At 32.0% G+C, this 16,380-nt stretch overlaps 1 protein-coding gene across 2 annotated transcripts in view; it reads left to right on the forward strand.

Moving 5' to 3' along the window:
* Positions 1 to 16,380, forward strand: part of LRRIQ1 (leucine rich repeats and IQ motif containing 1) — a 211,864-nt gene that overhangs the window by 181,963 nt on the left and 13,521 nt on the right. For both annotated transcript variants that reach the window (XM_088025656.1, XM_088025657.1), the window contains 2 exons: positions 1,225 to 1,285; positions 12,254 to 12,374. In XM_088025656.1, the coding sequence (XP_087881782.1) occupies positions 1,225 to 1,285; positions 12,254 to 12,374 (182 nt within the window). The remainder of the gene's footprint in view (positions 1 to 1,224; positions 1,286 to 12,253; positions 12,375 to 16,380) is intronic.

Raw genomic sequence — 16,380 nt, forward strand, 5'->3', positions numbered from 1 at the left:
ATTGAATCTAAATGTAGATGATGCTTTGGAACTGTTTCCAGGCATTCTATAAAATATAACCTCCAATACCTATGATATAATGTAATAACTATTTAAATGACTAACAAATAAAATCCTACAATTATGAGGGTTAAAACTTAATTTAGAAGCAGGTTAAAATATGTAAAAAATGAAATCTCTTTTTTATAATGTATATAAACTGAAACTTTCATATGTGGTCAATTCTACCCATGTAATTCCTTTTAAAATATGGAAAAGGAAGTGAAGAATGAAAGAGAAATTAAAACAACATTTTATAATCTGGATTATTTGGTCCTATTTCATTGTGAGCAAAGAAAGTAGGAATAAAGCAATCAGCATTTGGGAACTTTTTTATTTTACTAAGTGCTCTAATTAATACAAGCACGATTTCTTTTATGTTGGTATGAACCAATTTAGTGTAATTCATAAGATGACATTCTTAGAACTATAAACAAATATGATATAACCGATAGTTTACCATCTGACTTAAACAGATATAAGAGGTCTTGTTCAGAGATTTAAAAAAAGCGTTAGGATAGATAATGTGAAAAATATAAGCAAATTGTTTCAGGATGTATTTTAGATATATTTAAACCTTTAATAATATCCCTTACTCCTAAATAAGTTATATTTAAACATATGATACAACAGACATTGTTCATGCACTTTATCTTTTGAAAATATATTAAGGAATAAGTAGTGATATTTTAAGAAAAATTATTTTCAAGAACAGAAATTCTTGAAAAGCCAAATGTCAATGTTCTAGTTTTAAACAGAAATTAATGGTGAGCATCAGTATAATGCTTTAACCCACTATAGGTGTTTTAAAAATAGGAAGCTTTGCTTTTCTCATAAGACAAGTAAGATATATAAGTAAATGTAAATAAAATATTTATATGATCTACAATTTATTAACTATCATTGGTACTTTCAAATTTTTGCTTTTTATATGTATTTCTGTTTGGCAAAGAAGAGTGGCATTAAAGTGTTATTTAGAAATTTAAATTTTATGTCAAAGTGAATTTTCCAATGACTGAAAACATGTAAATTTTTATATATCTTTGCCTATCCTCTAATTTAATAAAACTATTATTTCCACTTTATAGATTACTAATTCCTCCCAAACTTTTCACTGGGCATTTCTTTCATATTCTTCTTCTACATTTATATAATAATATAATTTTTGTTTTTGTCAATATGCAGCAATCACTTCTTGCCTGAGTTAGATCCAGATGTACTTAATGGTGGAAGAGTTCAGCTTGTGGTAAGAAATGTGTTTAAAGTTACAGAAAAATGTTGCACACACTGGTCCTCACTAAATGGCACTTTAAAATATGACCATAATTAGTGTAAATTATGAAAATATCACAACTCTATTTAGGGTAATCTCAAAATACTATATATTAAAATAATAACCCGTTATAACAACATATTTTCTTGACTTGAATTTAACTTTAAAATCTGATATTACTTTAAAATATTGATTCTATATGGTAGATTTAAAAATATTAACATACTACCATTTTTAAAATAACATGACTCTGAACAGGAATTGCATAATGAACTTATTTACTTGAATATTTTAAAAGAGTAGGATACTGGGGGAAATATACTCTCACAAGTTAGAAAATCAAAGCAGTTGAAAATTAACAAGTAATTGTGAACTCAACCTCTAAGTAACAAAGTGTAAATTATTGAAGCTTTAGGAACAGCCAAGTTCTAAACATGGTGACCAGAGTGTCAGACTCTAGATACTATTACTATATGTGCATTGTTAAAGTCAATTGTACTATATGCTATTAGAAGGAAGACTATGCTAACAGAAGGAAAATGGCAAATGTGGAGTCTAGAGTAATGGAGCCCACAAAACAAGAAATTTTCAATGTGTTTCCAGAAATTTCCAGAGGAAAGGATACCCTAACCAATGACAGAAGTGTACAGCCTCCTTGGCAGGTGAAAATGGATGTCTCAGGTGACCCTAACTTTATGACACCTTCCATTTATATCAACCAATTAATACTCCTTGCTCAGATTCTACATTCACCAAGAAAATTGATTATAATTTAGCTTGCCAAGTAGAATTTAGCATAAAAAGATAATGCACTTTCTAATGCATCTAGTATGATGGTATCCAGAGCAAGTTATATTCATGATTGTCATGAACAATTCATTCAAGGACTTTTCCTGAAAAGGAGCAAAATTAGGGCAATAGCGAAAATTAATGTGTTTTCCTAAAAAGAGAGCAAAATTAGGGCAATAGCAAAAATTAATGTGTTTATGAAAATATTTATAGGATCTATGCACCTGTTTGAAATACTCATTAAGCAAATATTTCCTTGCATTTTAATACAGACTCATCTGGCAGAGTGGCATGTAGATTGCCGTAGGAAAATTGATACGTCAAGCTATGAACACCATGCATATTACTAACAATTGCACACAGAGTGTTGAGTTGCCACTTTGGAACAAAAATGGGGAATATAAAAGTCCCAAAGAATGCCAGAATAAAGAAACTGATATTAACATTGAGTGATTATATTTCTAAAAATGAATGAAAAAAGACTGGGTAGATTTCTAAGTGAAATGGTTCTATGAGAGGGGCGGCTGTGTAGCTCAGTTGGTTAAGCATCAACTCTTGATCTTAGCTCAGGTCTTGATCTCAGGGTCATGAGTTCAAGTCCTGTATTGGGCTCTGTGCTGCACATGGAGCCTACTTTAAAAAAAAAAATGGTTCTATGAGATTAATGCTCTGAGATTAATCTCCTTCTATATCCCACTGTATTACACTATATTCAAATATATGACAAATGCATAGCAATGATAAGTGCTATTTTTGATATTGAAGAGGTACAGGTGAATACGAAAACAAAGTAAATGGTAGTAGAACAGAAATACATGTTTGTATGTTTGTTTATTTCCTTTTTTTTAAGTGGAGATAAGAGAAGGGATTAAGGACTTATGTCAAAAGGATAGTGGACTAATTGAATGCCCAGAGTCTCAGCAATGTGTTGGGAAACTGGAGGCAGACAATTGCACACTTGGGACCAGGCCATAACTGAAAGTAAAATTAAAAAAAAAAAATCTGCAATTGCTGCCACTTTTCCTCTGAGACATAAGGAAATCACCCATAATAAAAGGATAGAAAATTACAAAACAAAAATGATAAAATTTTAATTAGAATCATTATGGATATGCAAATAAGCCTACTATAAATTCTGTCTTTATAAAATATTACAGTTGAAATAAACAATGGACTGGACACCATAAAAGAGAGACATAGTGAATTGAAAGATTATCTACAAAGGAATAATAATTATATTGACAGCTGACATTATAGCAGAAACAATGCATACAAAAAGAGAGTGGAATTACTTCTTAATAATAGAGATAGATATAAATATTATCCAGAATACTCTTCACTAACCTTCAAGAGTAAGAATAAGATATAATAAAACATTCAATTTCTGGGTTTTGAAGAAGCTAATAATATCTCTGTCTTCCAAATAAGATCAAAGTATTTTGTGTGACAAACAGGAATGTGAAAAATGAAAATAAGTTATCATTTTACTTATTTTCAAATATATATCAGAAGACATGCCATAGATCCAGACATTTATGTTGTTGATTAAATTTATCCCCCAAAACCCCAAAACTGCAGGATTTTTCTGCAGAAGACAGTCCTACGTTCAGGTTCTCCAGGAAATATATTCTGAGATTCTTGTATTTGAGTGCAAGACATTTGGAGAAGGCTTTCAGAAACAACTCCTTTGAGGAGTGAAAGAAGCGTAATTGAGCAGAGGGAAAAGGTGAAATGCAACAGAGTTGCAGCAGAGGAAGTGAGTTCCAGTGGTGTGAAGGCCCTTCTAAGTTGTCCCAGCTTGAGGCAAAAGGACCAGGCTCTTATGCTCCTACGTCTCCTCAGGAGAGGGTGTGGTTTGGGCTAGGCAGCCATCTTTAGCTAAGGACAGTTTCCAGAGAGGTATTCAGCTAAGAGCCACACTTTCTCAGCATCTGGGAGAATCTGACTCAGTCGTTAAAAGTGATCTGAGTGGCATATGGTGATATCCACTATACTCAGTAAGTTTATTGTTCATAGATGCAACAACTTAGCATATAAAATGTGTCAACTGTCTCCAAATAAAGATATAAAGTAAAACCAATTCCAACCAAAATGATAGCTGCTTTTTTAGGAACCTGAAAAATCTCATTCTAAAATGTATACTGATGAATAAGAACCCAATATTATATAAGTCAAATTTGAAAAAGAAGAGCCAATTTACATCATAACATATAAAGACTTAGTATAAAACTAAACTTTGTGGTGCAAATAGACCAAAAAGATATGAATAGTTAGTTCAGAAATAGACCTGCGACTGTATTGGAATGTGATATATAACAGAGGTGGGAAAGGTCAAATCATTTGGCAAATAGAATTCAGTAAACTAGCGTTGAAAAACAGGGCTGTATATAACCCATACACACTATAATAATCAAATGGAATTTAGAAGATTTGAAGACTCAAATGTGAAACATAAAATCATAAAATTGATCAAATAAAATAATTGAGAATATATTTGCAACTTAACAGTAAAGAAATACTCTCTTAAAAGATACAAATAATACAATTATATGGCAAAAATTTTTTTGATTGACTTGACTATTTTAAATTAAATATTAATTCCTATGAAGGATTTTATTATTTATTTTTTTAAAGATTTTATTTATTTATTTGATGGAGGGAGAGATAGCAAGAGCAGGAGCACAAGCAGGGGCAGTAGGAGAGGGAGAAGCAGGCTTCCCGCTGAGCAGGGAGCCAGATGCAGCGCTCGATCCCGGGACCCTGGGATCATGACCTGAGCCGAAGTTAACGACTTAACGACTAGGCCACCCACGTGCCCCCCTATGAAGGATTTTATAGAAACGGCTAACAGACAGATTACAGACATGGACAAATTATTTTCAGTGCCTAAAACTAATAATAGCTTAATATCAGGATATAAAAAGAACTTCTGCAAATAAATAATATAAAGTCAGGTAACCTAATGAAAAAGAAATATAAGTACAATAGAAAAAAAATACATAGTTTATAGGGATTATGACTAATACATAAATGTATATAAAGAGATGCTCAGTTACATGGCCAGAGAAATAAAAATTAAAACTAAGAAGTTGCATGACTATCCTCATCAGAATGGAAAAAATTAGAAAATTGGGTAATGCAGACTGTTATCAATAATGTGGAAACACTGCTCTATGGCTGGTGAAAGTAAAAGCTGGTACAGTCATTCTGGAAAGAAATCTGTCAGAATTCAAAAGTAGGTCTTTGTACGCCCTATCATGTATTAGTGACAAACTTTAATTAAAAATATTCTATTCACTGCAATGTAAAAAACAAAATATTTAAGGATAATGTTAACACTAAGATGTGCAAGGCTCCTATAATGATAACTATCAAATATTGCTTTAAAAAAATCAAAGAGATATATCATACTCATGAGTAGAAAGACTCAAATTGTAAGTTGTCAATTCTCAATGATCTATAAATTCAATAGACCCTTAGAAAGCTTTTCAGTAGAAATGGACAAATTTTAGGGGCACCTGGGTGGCTCAGTCAGTTAAGCGTCTGCCTTCGGCTCAGGTCATGATCCCAGAGTCCTGGGATCAAGCCCCTCATCGGGCTCCCTGCTCCACGGGAAGCCTGCTTCTCCCTCTCCCACTCCCCCTGCTTGTGTTCCCTCTCTTGCTGTGTCCTTCTCTGTCAAATAAATAAATAAAATCTTAAAAAAAAAAGAAATGGACAAATTTTAAAATGCATAAGGAAATGCCAAAGATCTAGAATAGTCAATATAATCTTGAAAAAAGGACTCATACAACCTGATCTCAAGACTTGCTATAAAGCCCCAATCAGTAACCAAGACTATATGTTATGTGCTGAAAGACAAAAAAAAAAAAAAATTAATGGAAAATAATAGAGAGTACAGAAAATACCACACTTATAAAGTTAGTTGATTTTCCTTAAAGGTACTAAAACAAAAGAGGACAAGAATTTTTTTTCTCAACAAATAGTGCTGGACAACTGTATACAGGGAAAAAAGTGAATCTTGATTCCTACTTTACATCTTAAAACTGAATTTGAGATGAATTATGAGCCTAAACATAACTGCTAAAATTCTAAAATTTCCCAAAGAAAACAGCAAGATATTTTCAAAAATCTGGAGAAGGCAAAAATTTTTTTAAATAGAACACCAAAAGCATAAATCAAAAAAGATAAATCGTACTTCAAATTTGAAGCTTTTGTACTTAGACATAATTCAGAAAATAAAAAGAAATGAAAAGTCAAATCACATCCTAGGAGAAAAATTTGTATTTTCCTTCTCTCTTTCTCTCCCCCTCCTTCTCTTTCTTTGTCCCACCACCATCTCTCTGCCCTCCACAGCCCTCTGCATGCAAACAATCCCTCCCCCACATATACACATCTAATAAAGGTCTTGTATCTAGAATATATAGAAAAAATTCCCACAATTGATAATATAAAGACATACCTCAATTTATTTAAAAATGGTGAAGCTTTGAGAGACTTCACAAAGGAAGATGTTTGAATGGTTAATAAGCACACTGATTTAAATTAAAACAACAATGAAACACTACTACACAACACTAGAATTGTTAAAATTTAAAAGCCAGAAAGCGCAAATGTGGGCAAAGATATGGAACAACTAGAACTCTCATGCATTACTGGTATAGTGAAAAATGATAAAACCATTTAGGAAAATAGGCACTTCATAAAGTTATAGGTACTCCTACTCAATGACCCATTAATTCTACTCCTAGATGTTTACTGAAAGGAAATGAAAACACGTGTCTTCATAAAAACCTGTATGAAAATTACATAGCAGTTCTATTGATAAACCCCCCCCCAAAATGCAAACAACATAAATGTTTATCAACAGCAGAATGGATAAACTGTGGTATAGTCTTACAATGGCATATCTACTCAGAAATGAAATGAGCTCCTGATACATACAGCAACGGAAGTGAATACCAAAATCAATAGAGTTAGTGAAAATTCTGTATGATTGTATTTATATTAAGTTCAAAAGCAGAGAAAACTAACCTCTCCATGGTAAAAGAAATCAGAACAGTTGTTGCTTCTGAGGATAAATTACTGGAAAGAGGTAGAAAGGAGCCATTTGCTAGTTATATTAGTCAGGGGTCACTAGCGAAACAGAATCAGTAGGATATCTATAACTATTATTTATCTGTATCTAATATATAAGATCTTATATAAAATCTCTTTATATATATATATATATATATATATATATATATATACATAGAATCTAGAATAGCCAGTGCAATCTTGAAAAACAACAGTAAGAAGAGTCATACTACCTGATTTCAAGACTTTCAGACTTGGCCTGAAATTTGCACCATTGGCCCTCTGGTCTATCTATCTGTAGAATCGAGAGAGAGAGAGAGAGATGTATGTACATATATAAAGAGAGTTTATAGATAGATTTGTTTATTTATTATAAGAAATTATGTATTATTTATTATAAGGAATTGGCTCATTTGATTATGGAGGCTAAGAAATCCTGTGATCTGCAAGCTGGAGACCCAGGAAACCCTGGAGACCCTGGTGGTGTAGTTCCAGTCTGACTCTGAAGGCCTGAGAACCAGGAGAACCTATAGGTTCTAGTCTAAGTCTAACTGCCTGATAACCAAGACAGCTGATGGTGTAAGATCCAGTCCAAGTCTGAAGGCCTGAGAACTGGAAGTGCTGATTGTTTAAGTTCCAGTCTTAAGACAGGAAAAAACCTATGTTCCAGCTTCATCTGTCTAGCAGAGAGAGTGAATTCTCCCTTCCTCCATCTTTTTGTTCTATTTAGGCCCTCAATGGATTAGATGATACCTGAGAGGGCAAGCTGGTATACTTAGTCTACCGATTCACATGCTAATCTCATCAAAAACACCCTCAAAGACACACCCAGAAATAATGTTTAACCAAACATCTCAGTACCCTGTGGCCCAGTCAAATCAACACATAAAATTAACCATCACGGTAGTCATCTGCAAGAAATAACTAAATTAGACAGTGTAATTAGAAAATGAACAAAAGGCTTGAGTAGATACTTCACCTAAGAGACTATCCAGATAGAAATAAGCACATGAAAAGATGTTAAACATTATTAATCACTAGGAAAATTGTTAAAGCCAATATATAATGTCACTATACACCTGTTAGAGTGATTAAAGTAAAATACTGACAGTACTAAGTGCTGACAAATATGTGGAGCAACTGAATTTCTCATACATTTGCTGAGAAAGGTACAGCCACTTGAAAAAAGGCTGTCGATCTTTTATAAAGTTAAATATACACTTACATGACTCAACAATTCTGCTCCTGGGCATTTTTCTTAGAGAAATAAACTTATGTTCATTCACAAACCTGTACATAAATGTTCACAGTAGTTTTATTTGTAATAACCAAAAGTTAGAAACAAGTCAGATCTTCTTCAGTGATTGAAAGGATAAACAAATGGTGGCACATATGAATGGACCTATAATAAAAAGGAATAAAAAGCAACAAGCTGGAACAAACCTCTGATATGTATAAAGATTTTGATGGATCTCAAGAACATTATGCTGAGTAAAAAAAGACAATCTGAAAAGGTTACATACTGTATGATTTCATTTACATAACATTCATAAAATATAATTATAGTGATAGGGAACATGAGTGGTTGTCAGTGATTAGGTTAGGAAGAGGGATATGGCTAAAAGGAGAGCAGGGGAGTTTATTTGGGAAAATGGAATAGTTCTATATCCTGGTTGTGGTGATATTACATGAATTTATATGTATGATAAAATGTCATAAAAGTATAAACAAACCAAAAAAATAGTGCATGTGAAAACTGGTGAAGTCTTAATCAGGGCTGCGGTTTGGTAATGGTTTTGCACCAATGTAAATTTACTGGTTTTATGAATCACACTTCAATTATTGGGCAAGCGGGCTGGAAGTTATACAGGGAACTCTCAGTACCAATTTTTGCAACTTCCTTAGAAATTTTAAGTAACTTCAAAATAAAAATTTTGAAAGTGATTGAATTTCATGTTTAAGGTCTATGCATTTCATTGCATGTAAATTATAGCTCTATAAAACATTTAAAGTACCTTCCGTGCTCACATATGTTACATAATGAGGCCTCTGCCTTATATGAGAAAAGGGGTTTGTGCAGTGATGATAATATATTATGAATGGAGGGGTAAAATGAGTGAATTAAATCTAGATCTCACAAATACAATGCACAGTGAAAATAAGCAAGTTGCAGAAAAGAGATACCATTTACATTAATTTTGAAAATAATATTTTCACATTTTTTGAATACTTTTATAAGATAGCTTATAAATTAACTTTGATTTATAAATTTTATTTCTCTTTTTTAAAAAATCTAAATAATAAGGAAATAGGTATTTATTTTTATGTGTGCTGCTTAGGATATCTTAACTTGTAAAATTTTATAAATAAGTGTTTAATAAAATCTTATTTATGAAAAAAGCAGAAGAGGAATTCCCTGTTTTTTATTAAATGACAGAGATTCTGTATTTTTAATTAATTTGCATGGGTTGGAGGTGAATCAGGATCCAGATGCTTAGAATTCATGTTCAAAAATTCATGCACCTCATTTCACTATGAAAATATGGGGGAATCATTAAACACTATATCAAAAACTAATGATGTACTATGTATTGGCTAATTGAACATAATAAAAAAAGAAAATATGGGGGGGAAGTATTATAAACCTTACAGGTGGGACCCACAAATGTGACCAGTTCAGAAAACAAAGATATATGAGAATTTTGCAAAATTACTATTTAATAAATATTTGGTATTAAATTGTACGTAAGAATATTCCTGCCTAACATTGAGTCAAAACTGTTCATTATGGTATAACCATACAAAATGTTTAATATCACAATGTTTTAGAATTAAACATACATTTTTTTAAAGATTTTATTTATGTATTTGACACAGAGAGAGAGCACAAGCAGGTGGAGGGGCAGGCAGAGGGAGATGGAGAAGTAGGCTCCCCGCTGAGCAGAGAGCTTGCCATGGGGCTGGATCCCAGGACTCTGGGATCATGACCTGAGCCAAAGGCAGATGCTTAACCCACTGAGCCACCCAGGCGCCCCTAAACATATATTTTTTTTTGTAGAATAAGTGTTAAAAGCATGGTTGGTCATATTCAATTTTTAAGTATATCCATTTTGCATGATATATAAAAAACAAAGAAAAATCATAAAGAAAATTCATCTTAACAGTTAAAGGAAGAATAATGTTCATTTTGAAAGCCAATGTTTTCAGAAATAGAATTGGAATACTAATGCATATGTGGCTGTGTCAGATGCCCTAACTGACCTTTAACTAACCCCTTTATAAAATGTCTAGATTTGCATTTAAGCGGCCAGGTGGCACCATTGTGAAATTGTTTATTCATGTTAAGTTTCACTTCTAAATTTGATTCCCTCTTATAGTCTGGCCTACTTAGTAACTGATATTAATTACTTTCTACTTTGGAAGAAACAGTCTTTTGGGTGTCAATGGTTAGATGGTAACGAGATTTTTGGAAGGCATACTTCACAAATATTTTCTTGACATGTAGGTATCATCATATTTGGAAGAGGCTGGGATTTCTACTTTTAAATAGATGTAGTGAAATTATATCCTCAAATTGAAGCAAATCAAATATGATTTTAAAATCTTGAGACTTGTAGTTAAAGCCTCTTTAGCTAGCAGGAGGGTCCCTATGTTTTTACCATGTTTTTCCTTGTTTTGTAACTGATCTCACCAAAACTGTCGTATCGCTTTGGTATTTCCCCCTTATTCTTGACTGGATCTTTTTAAGTTTTAGTATTGAGGGAGCTATTCTAATGGAAATAATAAATATGTGCTTTTGTACACTAATTGAAATAAAGTTCAGAAAGAATGTATAACATTTTTCATACCAATCACAAGTATAAATTGAAAGCCATTTGTTATTTCATTTTTAAACGGTTTTTTTTACTGAGGTCTTTTGACAATACAGTTGTATCACTTAGCCAGGGACATCAAAAAGTGACTGACATAGAATGGTTTCTATTCTGAATTCAGCAATAGCAGACTTGCTTACTTACAATGAGAAGTTCATGCTTGTGACAGTGGGAAGAATTTGGGAAGGGGAATGTAAAGGAGAAGGGCAAAGATCTCAATTTGAAAGAGAATGATCTTTAGATTCTGTTTTCATGAGATTTTGTAGCCCATCATGTGGGGATAGCTTTTTAAGCACAGTGATAGTTTTATGGCTTTATTTTGCTCTACTTAAATTTTTCTTACATAGAACATTAGGACAGTGCTTTCTCACAGGATTTCAAGCATCCTGTGGTTTGGGTTAAATCCCAGTTCTTTTGAGGCTGCTTTATTTTCCATCATGGCATTTTCCTTTACTTCAGGGTTGAATCCTGATAAATCGGTACTTGATGATATTAACATTATGTAAAATAATATTTTATAAGCAAGAAGTGATTCTTTCAACTGTTAAGTTCAGTCCCAGGTAGTAATAAAAGTTCAGATGGTAATTTTAGCTGTGATAAATTATTTAATCCTATGTTCTTAAAATAATATATCTTGAAATTTCTATATATTTACATCACCCTTAAATTTGACTTAATGTATACTGTTTTTATGTTAAAAATGGTTTTAATGAGAAGGTAGAGATCTTTTATGACTTTGTAGTATACAAATATGGGATGAAAGGCACTTTGAGGAATATTGTTAAGACTAATACTTATAACTGGTAAAATATAAATACTGCAGAAAATAATCCAATATGACATTTCTAACATTTGATTAAGAATTAAATAATATACTTGGTAAATAAGTGATGTTAAGCTGTTTAAAGTTTCATCAGTTGCCTTTAAGATTGATTTTCATCAAAATTACTGTACTAAAATGTTTTCTTTTGTTGTATAGACTCAAATAGCAAACCTCAATTTTAAAATCGGCTCTTATTTGCAAAAAAATGCTTTGACATAGTGCATTTGTTCTGCCCGGGCAGCAGTGAAGGATTGTGGTATCATTCTGAAGAAGGTTGTTTGACAGAGCCTGTTTGTTTATTTGGGGTAATGTGAGCTGCATTCAGAAAATGCCATATTTTGTTTCCTGATTGTATACATTTTGTCCCATTGCTCCCAGGCAAGACTTGTAAGCAGAGAAGACACGGATTTAGACCTTTTTTCCGTGACCAGTGGAAGTGCTCTGTCTGTAAAGAGAGAAAAAAAAAATCAGGCACACAGACACTCAGCGGGATCTTCAAGTAAGTTGTGGTTTCCTTCAGAATTAATTTAGAAATCACAAACGAATTGATGGAACATAATGCCAGCAAGCATTCTTTTATAGATAAGGGGTAGGATGCCAGCAACCAGAACTGCCTGAGAGTGTGTATTTGAATTGTTTCTTTCTTTCAATGCCTTCTTTTGATATAAAGCAAATTAAATTATTTATAAAACTAGCAGCATCAATTTTTATTTTAATTATATTCTGTGACTCAGTGTTCTACTCCCTCACCAGCCATGAATTATATTGAATATATGATCATTTAATTATAAAGGAAATTTTTTGGCTAATTTTAAAAAGTTGGATTTATATATCAAACTAATGTAATTTGGCCTTTTGTCATTGATTTAATTAATGTTGTAGGTAACCTTAACTTTTAAAGGAAACTTTTTAAAATAGCAGATTTTAGATAGTAATACTGTACCGTCAAAACCCTGCTTTAAGAACTATTTCTGCTGAGTAGATGACAACTTATATTTGTTAATAATGACTTTTTACACTGGCAAACTTGTCACACACATCTATTATCTTTAATATGATTTCAACAAGAATTGTATTGCGGTTATTAACTGAAAAAAATAAACATTTAAAAATATTTGTATCTTGTGGTAATAGAGTCTAATTTTTTCAAACTCTTCATATACCCTAGAGGTTTTGAAATATCTTCTAAAATGTTTTGGTATATTAGTATAAAAGATGTTTTATTTGATATATTTTGTTAATTTCCCCAAAGTATAGTGACCCTCAAAAGTCCACATATTAACTCATACTTTATTATAAGTATTAAGTTTTTTTGAAAATGTTTTATTACTCATTTATATTATAGTTTTATACCTACAAAGTCAACACTTTTTTATAAGATTTTATTTATTTATTTCACAGAGAGAGAGAGAGACACAAAGCACAAGCAGGGAACTGGCAGGGAGAGGGAGAGGGAGAAGCAGTTTCCCCGCTGAGCAGGAAGCCTGACGTGGAGCTTGATCCCAGGACCCTGGGATCATGACCCAAGCCAAAGTCAGCCACTTAACCAATTGAGCCACCCAGGTGCCCCACAAAGTCAATACTTGATTCAATGTGAAAAATTCAAATTATCCAAATTGGTGCTCTACAGATAAATGAAAATTTAAAAATGATTCACTTTTTATCCAGGCATGTGGCATTATTAGAGTCTAGTCATTTAAATCCATTAATAAATGCAAGTTCACTTTGAAAAATTTTAATCTGGTCTTGAAATAATGATTTTAATATATCTAATTTAAAAATATTTCCAGACTTCAAAGTTCTTAGAATGTTTGAATTTTCTTTACTTGATAATAGAATCTGATCACAAAATTTGCTCTAGTCAATATAGTTAAGAAAGAAACACTTTATAATTTAGGTTTATTCACTAAGTAAAATTAAGATCTAGTATAAAACTTTTGCATTATTAACATAATTTGTTAATTACATCAACTTTCAAAATATATATTACATTCAGAAGTAATCAAGCTGTGTTACACATAATAATAATGCTATTCATTTTAAGCATTGCATATTATGAACTCATAATATATCACTTTGGAGCAGTGTACAAAACAAACAAATTGCCTTGTCACATTACAGAATATAAAACTTTCTATTTATAATGTATCATCTGACTATTAAAACATAAATATCTCAATAAATCAACAACTCTCCTAAAATGTACTTTACCTTTCACTTTATCTTTCACTTACATGACATCAAATCATAGATTTTAGAGAATACAAGTTCATTATCTAGAGTTAATTTTTTAAATAGTCTTATTTTCTTTTTAAATTTTAATTCCAGTATAGTTGCCATACAGTTTTATATTAGTTTCAAACATACAATATAGTGATTCAACAACACATTCTCTAAGGAATTGTAATATGGCTATCCTCACTGATTCCAACTGGTTGTCAGTAAATGACATTTTAACAAACACTACTAATCACTAAATCTGTTCACTAAGTGACAATTTAAGACAAACCATTTTAGAAAGAGTTTTTATCCAATAACAGAATGATTATGAATAAAATACCACTTACTGAATTATTGTAGTTACTAGTTTACTACAACATCTGTATAATATAATGGTAAAATGTGAGCTCTAGCATCAGTTTGCCTGAATGTGACCCATGACAATTTCCTCATCCTTAAAATGGGAATGCTAAGACAGTACTATAACTACCTTGAGGAGTTGTTGTTAGGATAAAATGTAGAGCATTTAAAACAATGTCTGGTACAAAACAGGTACGTAATAAATAGTCTTTATAATTGCCACCTCCACATAGCTGTAAAGAATCATTTGAAGTAAGATATTAGAGTCGCTAGTGTCTAGGCACATGGGCTAACTAGCTCAGCTTTTAAGAAACCTACTCTTAAATAGTTACTTAACTAAAAATCTTGGGGTAGCCTGGTATGCACAGAACACTTTAACCATCAACATCCTTGGGTCCTAGGACTCCATGGCCCTGGGCCAACCACATACAGCTTTGGTATTTTGAAAGCTCTTTTTCCTCCAGCTTTTTCTCTCTCTTAAAAAACTTGTCACCTTATTAAAACTAAAGTATTTCTTTTAGCTTTGCAAGCCAAATCTAAAGAGTAGTTTATGGGCTGCAGCTATAAAACTCTTTCAGCCTTTGAACTTTTCTAGGTATTTCTCTTTCTCTATTGCTATAATATTTGTATTATGTATTCTGTAGACTCAGATAAAATCAGGTTTAAAATCCCAGTTCCGCTATCACACATTAAGTTGTGTGACCTTAACTCTAAGAACAAGTTAGCTCTCTGGAAAATGGGAATAATAATGTCTATCTCATAGAGTTTTGGTGAGGAAGAAATGAGTAAAAATATAGGTAAAGCATGTGATACATTGCCTAGAATATAGTAAGTACTGGTTTATATTATTTTTGTTTTATGTTGCTGTTGCATAATTTTAAATGACTTCAAAGTAGAATTGTCTTTCTTCTCTGTGTGCCAAATAGTACCAGAACAGTGGTATTCAGCATCATGCCAGTCATCTCAAGCAAAATTGTCTTAGAGAATTTCCGAAGTTCTCTTCCCTTTCCTTTTAGGTTGTTCTGCTTTCTTATAAAAGGCCAAGACAGTCTTCTGCTACATGGCCTTCTAATCTAAAAGATGAAAGACATCACATTCTTATGCTTAAAATGCCGCTTGCAAAATGAGTATGCAAATAAATTCCTCATTTAGACAATATTTAGACAAAATATTTGATTTCCTTAAATGATTTTGGTTTTCTCAATTAATTTTTCCATTTAATACTGAAAATAAAGGATGCATTAATAATAATTTTATTGCTATAACAATTTATAGCCTTACACATTTATTTTAATTATCTTTTCTTATTTATACTAATTATTTTTCTTTGACAGCTAATATAAATAAGACTTGGAGTCTATTTACTTTGCCTTTACCCGAAAAATTTAGCAAGGAAAAGCCACAACTTGAACCCATCTTTTCTTGTTCCAAACCCAGTGCTATCTTGCTTCCATGCACTAACTTATAATAGCTTAAATGTAACAATAGAACATAATTAATGTAGTTCTTATGCATTTACTGAATGATCACTGCTCACTATATACCTAGTTTAGGTTCCCAATTGCCTCGTCCTAATAATTTCTGCATGTTCTAGGACATACTCCATTTTCAGAGTTAGCTAGGGATTGAGAATCCACATTCCCCCTGTAATAGTGCATAATCAGCCCAAAGTCAATTTCTTCTTTAAGTATATCTAAATTCTCTTGAAATACAAGCCCTTTTAATATGGTACTGAATTTTATGAATATGGAAAAACACATTTATTTTACAAGTGAAGCAGCTAATGTAGGTAAAGTGCATGGAAAAGGCTTCTCAGAGACAAAATATTTGATTTGTACCTGGAATGACATTTGGGATGTAAGTAAGGAAAGAAGTGGAAGAAGCCATCTTAACAAAAGCAAAGGATAAAATATGAATATATGTTT

Source organism: Eumetopias jubatus, unplaced genomic scaffold (assembly GCF_037043125.1).
Source record: "Eumetopias jubatus isolate StellerSeaLion01/CBP00866 unplaced genomic scaffold, mEumJub1_p1.0 scaffold_8, whole genome shotgun sequence".
Classification (NCBI taxonomy): domain Eukaryota; kingdom Metazoa; phylum Chordata; class Mammalia; order Carnivora; family Otariidae; genus Eumetopias; species Eumetopias jubatus.